Raw genomic sequence first — 16,168 nt, forward strand, 5'->3', positions numbered from 1 at the left:
GATAGCCTCCCGGACAGAGGGTGCCTCCTTTTGGCATTGGGCTTCTGCCATCTGCATTAGAGCAGCCTGAATTTAGTCAGAGGATTAGGCTTTACTTTTTAAGAGTCATCTTGCCAGTAATTTATATTCTTTTTGCCATAAGCAGATGATGAAAAAGCACCCAGAAAGAACATAGTGATGCAGAACGAAAGAGGACATGAACCTTCCTGAGAGCAGCCATCACATTGGTCTCAGGTCCATGAAGTCACCACCTGCTTAGGTTGAGCCTGTTTGAGCAGGCACGGTTCCTCCTCGAAAAAACTAAGCGTTCAGAACAGATTTCACACTTGCTTTCAGAGAAATATATTTAATGAAACGAAATTCTGTTTGCCTAAATCAAATCAGATGATGGTGAATATTTTCCAGCGGGACGGGAAACACCACAACCCGGGCTGAGTGATCTCATGGGCTATAAATGAACAGTCAAGTCATCCTTAACGCATGTGGTAGCGCACAGAGCTCAGCAGCCTCACCCTTTCCCATCTTACTCTCAAAGTGATGCGGGACCCTGGTTTGTGAGAACATAAGGCTGTTGGGCAGAGCAGAAGGCTGTCTTCAATTTTCTTGTGTAGAGTGGCACGAATTATGACAGCCGACTGCCATTTGAGCTGATTTAATGCTTGTACGGGGACACATGGGGGAAGAGCGCTGTGGGAACACAGTACATTTTATAGTGTACAGAATTTTACCTTTTTCCCTTTCTTAGGAGGAAAGCTTCCTTCTTCGAATAAGAGGAAGAAAAATTAAAACTTAAAAGGAATAGGTAGTGCAGCGTAGTAGGGAGACTGCAGGGAAAAGGAAGAGGTGGTGGAGAAAGCAGATCTTCAGTTGCCAGTGGAGAGCAGGCCGAGGGAGGAAATTAGTTTCTTTGTAGAAAGAGAATTTCTTAATTTGACAGCCTTTGCATTGCTCTCATTATGCGGTGGATTGCAGACTTCATCTACAAGTGGGTAAAGTTCAAGAGGTTCGTGAGTTGAGTTTAGGTAGTTATTCAAAGGCAATCTCAACCTCAGTCACTTTTTTTTTGTCTTTGCTTTGCTGACTAACTCGATTCCTTGTCTCCCTTCTCAGAATTTATCTGAGTACCTTTTCTACAGTTAAAGTAATTTCTGGAGGAGCCAGAGACGCTCATTTAGTGTTGTGAGCTCGTTCCTTAATTGAGTCTTTTTTTTTTTTTTTGACTACTTTGCCAAGCTGGTGTAAATGCAAGTTATGCATATTTTTAATAACCACTAAAATAAGTGCTGGATGTAATCTCTTTTCTGAAAAATATTATGAGATGCATGTCTTGCTGTAGTTGGTTAGTTATAAGCCTATTATGTAGTGCAATTTCTATATCAAATTGGGAAGAGAGAGAACATGTTTATGAACAAAAAGAGGATCTCAAACCTTTCAGTGTCATGATGATTACTGTTATTACTGGTCCTGTTCTTGTTTCTGCTTTGTATGGAGCAAGAGTTGAACTTTTGTCTGTTAGAAGGAGGTTTTTATTATATAAATCACTCCTCATCTGTTAACTGCGTAACGCATTAAAAGAAATTGAGGAAGAACAAGCCATTGGCTGTCCAGGGTCTTTGGGCTGCTTCTGTAGGCATCACTGGAAATTCATAGATTTGAAGCCTTGCTTCTGTCCCAGAACCATGAAGAATTCGGGTCTGTGGGGTCATAAAATCTGCAGGTACCTTAAACTGTCCCTGGTCTCCTTGCCATCCCCTGTGCTTGTCTCTTCTTTTTGCTCTACAAGGCACGTGCTGAGCTGCGTAACGTGAGCTGCCCGGTTCAGAGAGCTTTAGCACTAAAACCTGACTTCTTTTTTCAGACTTTAGAGGCTGTCGCTGAAATCCAGAGATTGCTTCCAACGTGAAGTCCAAGGCTTCAGCAAAATGTTTTATTTTTTTTGCATCAGCGCTTCATTCCCATGTCTTCCTCATCCTGCTTTTCCTTCTCCGTCTCAGCCAGCCATCTGGGCAGGCTTTGCAGCACCCTCCTTCGTGAATGATTAATGCTGCATAAGGTCATTTCTCACAATCATCTGGCAACATCCTGGGGCGTAGCCCATACGCTTTGCTCATCTTAACTTTTAACCTGCCACTGAAATTCAGTGTTACTGGGAAGATTTTTAATGTGCCTCTCGGGAGATGATTCAGGCGAAAGGCCCTTGGGAAGTCAGGAACCCACAGATCGTTGTCAGAGGAAGGGGTTGCAGCTCAACTCCTTGAATTTCATTTACTTGCTGCCTTTGTTTTGGTTTCACAAAGGAAATAGACAAATATTTTGCATTTATTTTTTTAGAATTATTGTTTCTCTTAATAAATCCCAAACTCTAAGGAATAAAGCTTGAAGAGAGAGGATTTCACCGGGGAAGACTCCTCCACTCCAAATCATAAAAATTATGATAAATAATTAATAGGAGGCCACTGCTGAGGTTAATTTTAGGGATCCTGGAGCCATAGGCAAATCTAAATAAAAAATGACTCTGTTAGATAATACATCAAGCCAACCAGAGATATTGACTCCTTTAGTGTAGTGGTATGCCAAGTAAACCTCAGAATGCCAGGGTTTTAATTTTATTTTGTCTTTTTTCTTTAAATACTCTAACACCTTTATTGTCATTGTCACATGAAAGATCAGAAGACAGAGTAAGTTTGTGTCTCAGCACTTTGCAGGTTGTCATCACGAAAATGACGGAAAGAACATTTTAATGCCACTTATCAAGACCTCCTACAGGTGGAGGGATTTAGTTGAAGAAGTTATCTTATACACCCCCATCCTAGTGATTACTCTTATCCCTTTTCATAAAGAAATACATACAGCCCTTTCTCAGAAAACTCTCTTGTTATGCCTTATCTCATTTTTTCTTACTAGCTTCTCACCAAGGACTGCTTCTAAGAGCAAGGAAAATGCCCATTAGCACATGTCTGTAAAGGCTCTTTTCAGTGTGAGTTTTAGGGTTACAATTAAGGGTTGGATTCGTTGAGGTGCAATGCAGCAAGCCTAACTTGAAGAAAATTAGTATTTCTTTGATGTTTCATTTTTCTTGTAGAAACAGCACACATTAGAGAACCATTTCTATTATGCAAACAGGGTATTTTCTTACTTAAATAGGATTAAACAGCAATGTATATTTACTGGCATTTGGCCCGATAGCCAATTTTTTGCAGAGGTGGCCACAATATAGATGTATCTTAGATGTTTCAGCCACACTTGGGATTTTGCAGAGTCCTGTCTGTCATATTAACTGTTTTGCGTTGATTTAAAAAAAAAAAAAATCATTTAAATGAAGACAGAATATTTTTAGAGGAATAAGCGTGGGCCACAAGTTCAAGGGAATTGTTTATTCTGTTCTGTAGTCAGTCTCATGCTCAAGGTAAAAGTTAAAATTGTCCAAAGACATTTCACATTTTTCGAGCATCACTTACTTTGAACTGCACTTTACAATAGAAACCCTAAATCTTCCCTGCTAGGGAAGGGAGTTTCATTCTGCATTTTAAGCTAGAGCACTGTTCTCATCTGGGGGATAAAAAGTCCTCTTTTTACTCTGATTCCTCCCTGTATCATTTGATGTTCTGCACTATTGTCGCTAGATTTCCATCGAGATTTAATGTTTCCAAACCGTCCCACCCTTCTACTGTACAGCTGGCAGGTAGTCCTCTCCTCCTGCTGTGCTGCCCTAATGTCTGACTGTATTTTCCTGTGTCTCAGAAGAGTGATGCAGACTGTTTCCTCTAGTGAAAGACCATTATCCACATAATGACTACTTCATTCGTCTGGATTTAAGCAATTCAGTAAGCTCTCACCATGACTCACACAAATATCAGATTATCTTGGATAACGCCAAGCGTCATCAAAAACTTCTCAGCGCATCCATTTTAGTTCTCTCTTGTTTTAACCTACACTTCTTATTTAAATACGTGTCAAATCCAGTACTTTACATTGCAATATAACTTTGCTATTGAAGTATTTACAGCAATTGACCATTAGTGTTTGACATGGCTTACCGTGAAATGAATGCTTTTGGAGGGATATATTTTTACTGTGTTTTTTAATATTTTGTGTTTAAAAGGTGTATTGAGTTATGGATGCTATCCTGTTTTTTTTTTTTCCCCCCCTCTTTTTCTTTGATGGATGGATGGAAGAGGGGAAATAGTGTGACAGCATTTATTTAAATCACCTTAGGAACATTATTGTGTACCTGTTAAACAAAAATAAGAATAAAAAATAGCCAAGCTTGAAACAAAGCTTCCCTCTAAACAGTGAAATATTTGATTAGAATACTTTTTGAACATCTTCGTTTCTTTTTCTTCAGTTCAACAAGAAGCTTTTAGCTTATAACGTGCACCAACCAAAAAAAAGCACAGAAAAGCAAAAGTGTCTGGAGCATTTAATGCTTCCGGGCTTGAACGAAGTCAGGGTGGCGGGATCCGAGGCGAGGACTGCCGTGGGGCAGCACCACTCCCGTTCCCGCTGTCCCGCATGGGTTTTGATGCCCGTCTCTGCCTTCTGAGAGTGGGATTATGTAGCCTGTTGTCTTCTACCAAATGAGAGCCGACAGCTTCTGCTGAGACCCACCGAGCCCACCATTTGAAGACGATCAACCGCTGTGGCTTTGCTGAATAGTCTGTTATATATGGTCTGACGGATCGTTCTGCCTATTATTATTTTAAATGATACAACACAGGGCTCTGCAGGAGAATAAATTGAAACTTCCCACGTCAGTCCCACAGGGCAAACAGCATTTCAAACTGGAGGTGATGTCAGAGAGATGCTGGTGGTTTTTATGCTAGCCTTGGGGAACACAGAATGCACACAGGCTCTTCTTGGGCTGTATGGTCAGCATGTGGCCTTTGGCCAAAGGGAACCAGTTTGGCTTCCACTTACTGCTTTTGGAGCAAACTTAAACCAAAAAATTGCAGTGGGACTCGAGACCTGTAATACAGGGCGGCTGATGCTGTGGAACAATATTTTTCAATTACAGTTGGATTTGGAAAGTGCCACAAACCCTGGCATTAACTTCTTGCTTAATGGAAAGTAGCAGGGGGTGGGGATTTAAGCTTTTTTCTTTTCCCCTGTCTGTTTTCTACTACTGAATAATTGTCCCTTTTGTGCTGTTCAATGCAGTGGAATAGTATGTTTCCCCTGAGCTCTCATGGCTGAGAGCTACAAAACCCATCCCAGGTCCCACAGGAGAGGCTGGAGTTTGTCAGGAGTCACGATGACCCAGTTCCCCATTAATCACTGTCTCTCATTAATACCTAGTGAACCTTTGGCTGTTTTATGGCACCTTGACCGATAACAGGTTCAGGCAGAAACAGTGAGAGGAGCAAGATTTGCTGCGCAGGATGAAATGTGGAATTGAGGAAGGCAGGCAGAGGACTTGAGCTGGGAGCCTGAGGTTATGGCAACCAGGGACTTGTGGTGTGGAAGAGATTGCTCTGCAGAGCATTTCAACCTGTCTTGAAGCCAGAGCATAAAGTCTCACTTTGAATAGTTAATTTATCTTGTGTTATCAACTAGGAAATCTCTCAACTCATGTGAAATGTAAAATAATTGCATTTATTTAAAATGTTACATGCATCCACTTCATTGGCAGCATTCAAGGTCAGGTTGGATGGGGCTTTCAGCAACTTGATCTACTGAACGATGTCCCTGCCCATGGCAGGGTGTTGGACTAAATGATTTTTAAAGATCCCTTCCAACCCAAACCAGTCTATGATTCCACTTTAATGTATTTTTAATTTTTGTTATCCACAGCAGCCTGAGGAGGAGCAGTCTGCATGCGATGTCACCAGCTCCAGTTCCTCTGCTGATGACACCATGTCCCTGGAGAGGAACTCATCTCTGGGCAGCGACACATCCCTTCCCTTCCCACCGACGGCGAACTTCATCCAGCCAAAGGACAGGCACAGCCTGGATGGCAGCTGCACCAACGTGATGGCCACAGAGGGAGGGGAGAAGGAAGAGGAGCTGGACAGTATCACGGACGTGCCCACTCATTCCTCTGTCTTGCGAAACTCCATGCGGCCGCTGTCACCTTTCCGTCGACACAGTTGGGGACCAGGGAAGAATGCCATCAACGAAGCAGAAATAAATCAGAGGAGGTGAGTGAAGGGCTGCTTTGATTTACTTTGCACCCACTCATGCGTGTTTATCTAAGCTTTGAGCTCAGCGTGCTAAAACAAAAATTGAGGATGTCACTTCTGATTATTTCTTTTTCACTCAAAGGAGTGAAGACAATCTCCTAACGTATGCTTGTTTGTTTTTTTTTTAAATTAACTTTCAGGTAATTCAGATTGAAGTACTTAGTAACTATAGTATGCTTGAGCTTTCCAGAGCAAATGGAATTACCTTGGGACTGGTCTTCCATTTGAACTGTCACTACCCCTTTCTATACGAAGGGCTTTGTTAAAGGAATTGTTGGAGTGTTAAATCTCATTGACCACAAAAAAACACGACCGTTACAGCTCTGATTGTATTGAGAGATAGCACGGGCACCAGGGATTTAAAGAAAGGTGTGGAGGCTCCTCATAGTGGTGAGATGGGTAGTCCCTGTTTCACAGAATTGATTCCACCTCAGTCTCTCATGGACAGTGAGTCCCACCTAACTCATCACCCATGTCCCCTGTGGTGCCCAGGAAGATTCAAAGGCAAGTTTTTCCCATTTGTTCTTTCAAAAGATACAAGAGGGGAGAGGTGTAACAGCCATGTAAGTGTGTAGATGCTGGTGCCAAGTGACTGTGGGAATAAAAGGCGCTCATTTCCCCCATCTTAGTGGGGAAAAAGATGAAGTAAAAGAAGATGCACACCAGCAAAGTACTTGATGTAAGGTTCCCTGCCGTGCTCTGTGCCATTCAGCATCTGGGCTGCTGGACACTTGGGGTCAAACCCTGCGTGTTCTGAAACCAGTGGAGGTTTGGCCAGTGTTTTCAATGCAGTTTAATGCTTTCAGAGCAGGGTTGGCCATTTGTTTTAGCAAGATCAGGGTGCCACATCCTCCCATCCCTCTGGTGTAGACCTGCAGCTTGCAGAGGCTGCAGGTCCAGGCATGCAGCGCCGTGCTGCTCTCCAGGCTGCCTGCTGCTGTCCTCGTGGCCACGGCTCTGGTGAGTTGTTACTGGCCCATTAGGATAACTCAGTGGGAGGCAGCAGCCTCCCATCACATGTGTGTGCATCCCTTACGCTTTAGGAGTTGTGGGTGTCACTGAAGGAATATCATAGACCCTTCAGATTTTAAGGCCACCATTGAAAAACATTCAGGACCCTGTAAGTAATGTAGGATGAAAGATCATGATGATAATGATTGTTATTTACCACTGCCACATTTTTTTGGCTTCATTCCTGGTCCCCAGGCAATATTTAAATAAATTGAGTAATACCTATCTTTTTAAAGCTACAAAGAGTCAGCATAAGGTATGCATGCAACTTTATGACAGAATGAGTCCATAAGCTCATAAACTCATTTAGAGAGATTTATTTTTAAGTGTAGGACCTGTTATGTAAGGATTTCTGAGGATAGTAAACTTCATAGCTGGCAATTACTGCTAACACTTAACAGATGGGGTTAAATTCTCCTGCGTCAGACTTTAGAGGCTGTTTCTGATATGGGAAAGTACATTTGTTGTAAATGTAAGAAAATTTGAGTTAAAGGAACTGTAATTATTCTCGTATGTTCTTAGATACAGCTGCTGCTACATAAGGACAGCTGTCACATAGGTTAATTAAAAAAGAGAAGCTGGGTGGGTGTTTGCTGCTGGTTTGGTTTTATGTTTCTGTTACAAAAGAATTTGAAGTATTTAGGGTTGTTTTCTTTTTTTCTTTCTTCTTTGTTCTTTTCATACGTGGCTGTTGCGATGTTGACATCCTGGTTGCTTAGAGAGCAACAACAAATACTGAGGAAGTGAAGCCCTAACAAGTGACTTTCATACAAATCAGTTAAATTTGGGGTGTTTGCTTATTCATTTATTTCACATGCACTAGATGCTTTTCCACTTAAAGGGGAAAAGCCCTCATTGTAACTTGACTTTTGCAAACCTTTGAAGTGAAGTAACATGAAGCACAAGTTTTAACTAAGGTCTGTGCTGCTCCCATTCCCCCTTGTCCATGCTTCCTCTCCTCCTCTGGACATCTGTGGCACTTCTTTACTCCATAGGTAAGCAGGTTGCACTCTCTAAATGAGCAGAAAATTAACCAAATAAAGTGTAATTGCTACCAAAACCATCCTAAGGATTGTAACTGGGCCGCGCAGCCTGGAAGAGGAATGAAGTGGCAGAGTGCACAGTCAGCTGAGCTGTAAGAGGTGCCTCTTGTCCCAGCAAAGGGCTCCCAGCCTGGTCTGGCCCCCATCCACACCAAAAATAGTCTTTCCCTCGATGGCAGAGGTAGCAAAGTCAAGCTTAAAAAGAGCTGCTGATGCAGGACCCAAGGAGCCTATAGAAAAAAAAAAACAGTCTTTTGTAGGATTTAGTCTTTTCCAGCTTTACTTATTTTCTGCTTGTAAGAGAGGATGAGCGTAAAAGTTTGTTAATAGAAAAGATCAGAAAAGATGTAATCGTCTTCAATAAAATGTGAAAGTGTGCTCAGTTCCCCTCTGCTTCCCCTCTCTCCTCAATGCATTTCATGGATAATCCTCATGTCTACATTCTGCTATTAAAAATACAAAGAAAAACCCCAACTAACAAGGCTGCCACAAAAGGATGTTCATCCTTCGGTTAATTCCAGACTTTCATAGCGGATTTGAAATGCCTGTCTTTCAACAATGATGCAATGTTTTTGACATTCGGGTCCGAGGAAAGAAACGCCGGCATTTTCACTGATGGATTAAGCACTGCAAAACTGGAGCTGGTGCTAATCACTGTTGCTAACAGCTTCTGTCAAATAGTTTGTCCTTATCTAAACTTCAAGCTGTCCTGGCTTTGGCAGCAGCTAAGTTGTAACGTGGTCAGTACCAGCGAAACCTTCTTTCTGTACAAAAAAATCCCACCCAAACCCGGATTTATTTGTAAAAGAAGGAGAGAGGAGGAAAAGAGAGACTCATTATTCCTTTAGTATTTAATTTTGTCTTTTCTTTGTGTGTCCATTCCCTCTGTTGTTCATGTGTTGGGGATATTATTCCTTCAGCTGCTACTTGTTCATTTTTTTCCGTTCAAGCTGCTGACCACTCTCCATGATTCATTTTCAGTTCAATGCGAGTTCTGGGGGATGGTATAAAGAAGCCTCCCATTCATAGGAGAAGGTACAAAGCCAACTAATGTGACTAACCATTTTGCGTTTGAGTGTCTACTAACTCTATACTGTCCTGTTAGTAAACCTGTAGTACCTCTTGAAGCGTTGGCGCTAGAGCTGTGCATCCCACTTGGCTGCTTTCCCTCTCCAGTCTGACCCAGGGCAGTTTTTCTGACCCACAGAGCACAGGCTAGAGCCGTTTTCTCCAGGACAGTATGTAAATAACTTGGAGAAGGCTTAGATACCGTTTTGTTGGCCTTTGCCATGCGTAAAATTTGGAGTTGTATTCAAATAATTGTTTACCTGAGAGCGTGTGCGTAATTTGGATTTAAAGCACGTCAGAAACTCCTGCTGAGACCTGCAGGAGGGGCACCTGGGGAGGGGATGCATCAGAAACGATCTCAGAGTTGGAGAACACTCTGCTGATCTGCAGCTGGCTGAATTAAATGGCTTTAATTTTGCTTTTTTGCTTTTTTTTAAAAACCATCTTCCTAAAAAATAGAAAATAAGGGGTTTTTTTTCTTTACTTCCATGTATGGTTTTCTCCTTCTGTATAGCAAACTTTCAGTTCCTCGTCCGTCATGCAGATACGCATTTTCACTCATGTAACCTTTGTGCTGTCTATTAACGTATAAAACAGGGCACTTAATTTGTGACATAGCAGATGTGAGCTGTCCACACTTACACGCTTTTAGGCTAAAAAAAAGAGAGAAGTTTAACCTCTCCCCTTCAGTGGTTCAACCTCTTCTCATCTCCCACAGCCTGCTGCCCCTCCTCCAGTGGCAGGATAACTGAGGATTTCGCTTCCCTTGGAATGGATGGGGTTACATATGTGTGTGTGTAAAGAAACTACTGTATTTCCACATATAGACCATTGTTACTATGATGTTATTACCAAAAAAAGTCAGCATGCCTTACCATACATCAGCATAAATAAAGCCATATGAGCAGTGCTTTACAGTTCAGGAGAGGACTGTTAAAAAAGAATATTTTTTTTTAAAAAAAGCACAGAAAGAACTTGCTTTTTTACTTCTACCAAGCCACTTTATTTGCATCACTCTGCGCTCTGGAGGAAGAAGTGCAGCGCTCCTCTCCTCACCTCATGCAAATGAACATCTCTTTACCCGTTGTCTGTTAAGGCTCCTGTGTAGGAGCCGTGTTAGTGTTGAGTCATAATATCCTGAAACACTGAGCTTTACGTGCGGAGTAAAGAAAATGTCTCAAATAGGCAACCTGTTGTGGTAATCCTTTCATAAGCACTATCTAATTTTTTTTCTGGCCTCCCAACCATATTTGTATCATCCTCTCTACCCCTATTTGCAGAGAGACGGACTGAAACGAATTCCAGCCATTTATGCTCTCCCACAAGTCTGATGTATATAATAGCCCTTCCCCCCTCCCCAAGTCATCTTCTGTAAAGGGATTTTGCACGCTGCGTGTTGGTCTTGTTTGTGTTTTTATGGTGTTGCCAGCAGATCGTGGGTGACTTCCCAGCAGGATTGTAATTCTGTAAGACTCTGCTTTCCACAGCCCTTGCCAAGAGGTCTTTATCCTTCTCTCAGACCTTCCACCACTTCCAGACTTCCTCCTACATATATGCATGACTCCTTTTCTTCCTTCCCTCCTCTTTTCTGCCTCTCTGTCCTGCAGTTTCAACATTCAGGATTGTCACTATAATATGGCAATGGTCAGGAATAGAGGCACTTTTTGAAGTGCACTATCTAGTGTAAATGTTGCATCATTTCTTTAACAAGGAATATCCTCTCTCCTTCCATTCAAAAGTGACCACACAAGAATTCCTGACTTTTGCAAACAAGTCAACATAAGCATAGCTCCAAAGGTCCACCAAGCCCAGTAGTCTTGGTGCCACAAGCAGATAGCTGGGGAAAGCAAGGAGAGATGTATGATATCTGCCTTGGGATACTTTCTTAGGCTCCACCTACTTTCTGCTGGGCAAGTTTTACCGACCTGTTGAGGGACTGAACCCAAGCCTGAGAGTGCAGGCTGAGATGTATGATGGAGATGGGTTTACTGTGGCCAGGACTTGGTTCTTTTATGATCTCAAGCAAGGATTTAGTCCCCCATCCCTTGCTAATGCTTACATCTGCCACCATGGTTTAGTTGGGTGATAAAGTACTTGGAAATATTGGCATGTTATAGGAAAGTACATCTTCATGAAGAGTGCTCATGGTCCTCTGCTGAGAGCTACTGGTGAAGCGCACCTGGAGCTTTGGAGTGCAAAGCACAGATACTTCAAGTGTATCCTTGCCCAATTAGCATCCTTAATAAAGCAGATAACGATTATCTGAACTTCACCACTGAACACCATCAAAGCCTTCCTGAATGTTTCCGGTGTTGTACTGTGTGTGGAAACTATATGAGGACTGCCATCATCTCATGCAGTCAGTGGCTTTAAACCTTCCTTTGTGCTCTCTGAGGTTTTTTATGCTCACACATCCTGGCCCAGGGATGCTTAGACTAGTTTTGCCCTTTTTTTTAGGCTCCTGGCTGGGAGCAAGGCGTGTTGTGGCCATGTCCTATCCTTGTGTGGATCACAGGCCAGGGACTGAGAGCAGGACTTGTGCAGTGCTGCTCTGGCAGATCTCTGCTGGTGCATAATTCCCTTCAGAAGATGTATGTTTCCTGGACAGCTTTTCCAGGATTTAGGGGTCTTTTATACATCATAGCTGACAAGAAGATTGATTTCTCTCTGTCTGCAAAACCTGCAATAGGGTCATGAGCTGACAGAGAAAAAATTAACAAAAGCAGTATTTAAAGTGACAACTGAAATATTTTCATTCTGTCTTTGCATTTCTTATGTCTTTCATGATGCAACTTGGGACTCTTTTGGGCTGTGGGAGCTGAAAGGTTTTCTAGTCAAAGTACTATTTGAAGGACTCTTGATTTAATCCCAAGTTAATAGTAAGACGAGCCTGTTTCTTTCTTCCAGCCTGTATCACTGATGTACCGTGCAGCATTTAAGAATGTAACTCTCTCCTTATTTTTCCCAAGTGTAGCCTGAGGTTGTTAATACTTGTATGGAGGGGACTGAAGCGATTAAATATCTGTAAGGAGTTCTTTTTCTGATTTGGGGATGAGAGGTACCAGAAAAATACTAATCGTTACTAACACAACGGCTGTGTGTGATTACTTATGCAAAATTGGCTTTGGTGTGTTTCAGCCTTGTTTTCCCCCAAAACTTCTCTCCCCACAAGGAGCAGTTTTTCCATTATGTTGTGTACTCGGTAATGGGATCGGTTTGGGGGAAGCGTGTGGGCTGTCCTACTACCTGTTTGGTGGTAACCTCAGTCACTTGAGGCACTCTGCTGTGATCTGGCACCCAGAAATACATATTAGCTACTGCATTATTTCTGAGTTTGTTTGTTTAGGGTTTTTTTTAAGCTATGCAAGAGTGAGAATCTTTTAACATTCCCCTGTTCTGTAACAATCCAATAATCACAGCCCTTTTCCTTTCTTTGCCTCTTTTGATGTTCCTAGTTTGAGCTGGTGTCCCTCTGGTGTACAGTTCATTGCCATGGGTCCTGACTTTACTTGTAGAAGGTACAGTATAAATAAACGTGCAGCAGCAGCAGTGAAGGAGCACTGCAAACACTGTCGTCAGCTTTTCGTGCTTCGCCTTTTCCGCTGCTGCAATGGCTGAAGCGTGCACGTGTTTGCTTCATCTGCTTTTTCAGCAATGAGTTTTGGGAATGGGTCTTCAGAACTGGGGTGCAGGTGGAGGTGGTGGCTGCTTTACATTGGCCTCAGGTGTTAAAGAAGCTGCACTGTTGGTTTGAGCTGCTCTATTCTGGGATGGTTTTTCCGCAGCAACATTCATAACAATAATTGTGACAGCCAGAGAATCAAAAAGAGACCTAATGTGATTCAGTGCTGGTTTGTTCTGGACAGATCTCATAAAGTGTTGAAGTTCATACAGGCTTGCTCTTTGTAAATTGAAAGATCTACTTTGTTCTTCAGAAAGTCTAATCACGTAATACTTCCCATGAAAATCTAGTCCGATAGCCACAGATAAAAATTTCCCAGGCATTTAAATCTTGCATCTTCTGTAGAAAGTCCCAGAGTTAAGATTGATGTTTGCAGATCGGATCTTTACCTGATATTACATATTAGCATAGCTGGAAGCCAGTCTCCCAGATTTTATAGCTTATGATTTTTTCTGGCCATTCTTGCTGGTTGTGGGTAGAGCTCTTAAACAACTTTTGAAGGCTGGACATTGAGAAAGAAGTCAGTCTGTCCTTCCTGTTGCAGACTTAATTACATTTGGTCTCTATACCCCAACCAACAATTACAGACCAGTATTACCAACTGATGAGTATTTAATGGACTATCTAATACTTACAGGTTTGAGCTGTTTGTGTTACAATGAATGACATGATTTTTGCTCTGTACTATATAAAGTCATTGTTATCCCTTTGGGATACAAGAAAAATATATTCCTCAGCTCTAAATAATCAGTAGTAATGAGATTCATTTTTCTTTGCAAATATTTTAGAATAAACTTTATAGTGCCTGCTATTGATACACATTGATGTTAAGGTCTTCCTAAGGCAGATTAAATTGTAAATGCCTCAATCAGTCTTCTTTCTCATTAACTAACATGAAAAAAGCCTTAAAAAAATTAACTGAGTTTTATTTAAGGCTTATTACGATTTTTGCTTTGAAAATGCGTATTTATCAGCCACTTAATGTTTCTAAAGGAATGCAGAACTTTAATCACTGCTTTGCAAGTCTACCTGAATTTAAAGGTCCTCTCATTGTTTAAATAATCTGTACAATCTATAGTGTTTTCTCTTTCATTTGCTTACATGTTAGCTTGTTGGCCGCTTAGATGTCGTGATTAGCCTCACGTTGGGATATGTGTCCAAGGCAGGCCGTGCTTCAAGCTAGCAGGACTTTGTGTACATAAAGTCAAACATTAGCCACAAAGTTGTGCAAGTGTACCAGGAGGTGAATCCGTAAAGCTTGCACATTAACCCAAACTGGCACTGCAGTGGGTTTATGGATGCTTGGGCACCAGGAGCAGGAGAGTCAGAAGCAGAATGTCGGGGCCAGGATATATCAGGTGGAAATAGTCACATGTGAAAGAGGGCCTGTTTCGTATAGGTGAGAAGAGAGTGTATTAGCTTTTTTCTGTAGAGGTCACTTGTCTCTCAGCAGCTGCCTCTACAGAGATTGACCAAACCTTTTATTACTATCAATTCTGCAAGCAAAAGTTTGGTATTTTGTTTAGCTTCGAGTGATTATGTCTGGCTCCATTGGACAGACCTAGCTTCCTCAGCAAATGATAAAATAGGAATGATTGGCTGATGGAGACAACATTTATTGAATCAAAAAAAAAGCAGAGAGAAAAGGAAAACAAGAAACCAGCTTTTGCAGAAAGAAGGACATTATCAGTGCCAAAGCTTTGTGCAGTGGTAGGTGCTAAATAGATTCAGAGTATGTGTCTGCAGACAGAATTATGTGCAGCCCAGAGCTGATTTTGTGGCTGCTGGGAGGGGTGGTGGTCCAGGACAGTCAGTACCATGCCAGACAAGGTAGTTTGATTTGGGTAGCTTTGCTCCCAGGCAGAACCTAGTAAAAAGCCAACAAAGAGAATATGCAGAAATATCAAAATCTTTAGAATAGGTGTTTCTAGATTTTCCTGTATACCATTCAAGAAGGAGAAAAAATTCCCACAACAATGGGAAGGCCCATTGACCAGGAGTTTGAAGGCTCGTTTCCAAGCAGCTACTGTGTCTCACTAGAGACACGAAGATGCTGCTGTATTTGTTATGAAGAAAACAGAAATCCCTCCACTGCTGTCTGCACGTGGTTGTTGAGAAGTAGCATGCTGAGGAAATCACATCAGCTTTTCTCTGCACAGTTCAGTTAGTGACCACGTTGTCTTCTACACTTGAAGGTGCTGTGTGCTGAAAGACATCGGTCCCTAAGAGTTTGTCAGGATCTAACCTCCATGGTTTCTCTTCAGTTACAGCCTAGAAGGCCTTTCTGGAGACTCTGGTGAGAACAAGAAGCCCTCTACAAACCTGGAGGCTTCTTCTCTGAGTTCCAAAGACCTCAGAGGGAGTCGACTTGCCAGCAATCAGTGCGGATCCCTGGTCTTGCTCACTGAAGAACTTGAGCAAGGGGAAATCAGAGACTACAATCACCAGGTAAAGCTGTCCAACTATTGTTAGATTTCTAGAAAATGCTACGTTGATGTTTTGAAGTAATTTTCCCAAGAGACAGTTTCACTGTGAAGGCTTCCACCCTGTATATGTAATATTAAACTTTGCTGCTTCGTTCTCTGGGGCAGTGTGGTTGATGGGTGAAGTCTTACAGGAGAGAACAAGAAATTTTCCAGTTTTCTTCCACTGATTGCGTGAGTAATAATGGAAAAGTTACTAACTTTTTGTTATGGATATAGTGATACTATCAGTTGCAGGTGTTGTGAGGCTTCCACAATTAATGCTTATGCTGCCTTTTGCAGATTTGAAATTCGCACAGGTTCTAAGTAGTAATTTATCTGTTAAAATTTTCAGATTTATTTTCATATTGTAGGAAGAAAATAAAGTTGTTTTTTTTTCTCATAGGCGTAGCCAGAATCAAAAGGCCCGTTATTATAAGCAACAGTGAAGCAAAATGTTAATTGCACATTAAGAAAATCTAGATTGATCTCTCTAGAGCGGAAGTCTATGATGGCTATTAAGGACAGATGGGCCACAATATTATGAGAGTCTCTGCTTATTTTTATTAAAGATGCAATTACAGTCTTAAATACTATAAATACCCTGGATTTCTGAGTTTGAAGTTTCAGCCATAGTATTTTCTGGGTTTCTGCCTGAATCATTAGCCAGCCAGTCTGTTTACATCGTAGAGTCGCTGCCATACATCAAGGCAGTAAACGGGT

At 41.8% G+C, this 16,168-nt stretch overlaps 1 protein-coding gene across 1 annotated transcript in view; it reads left to right on the forward strand.

The window, feature by feature from the left end:
- The window catches only part of AKAP13 (A-kinase anchoring protein 13), a 144,668-nt gene that overhangs the window by 88,930 nt on the left and 39,570 nt on the right, over positions 1-16,168 (forward strand). The window contains exons 10-13 of the mRNA XM_086620560.1: positions 5,791-6,137; positions 9,215-9,268; positions 12,757-12,819; positions 15,248-15,431. Coding sequence (XP_086476686.1) covers positions 5,791-6,137; positions 9,215-9,268; positions 12,757-12,819; positions 15,248-15,431 — 648 coding nt within the window. The remainder of the gene's footprint in view (positions 1-5,790; positions 6,138-9,214; positions 9,269-12,756; positions 12,820-15,247; positions 15,432-16,168) is intronic.

The sequence above is a fragment of the Tauraco erythrolophus genome, chromosome 14, assembly GCF_009769465.1.
Source record: "Tauraco erythrolophus isolate bTauEry1 chromosome 14, bTauEry1.pri, whole genome shotgun sequence".
Taxonomy (NCBI): domain Eukaryota; kingdom Metazoa; phylum Chordata; class Aves; order Musophagiformes; family Musophagidae; genus Tauraco; species Tauraco erythrolophus.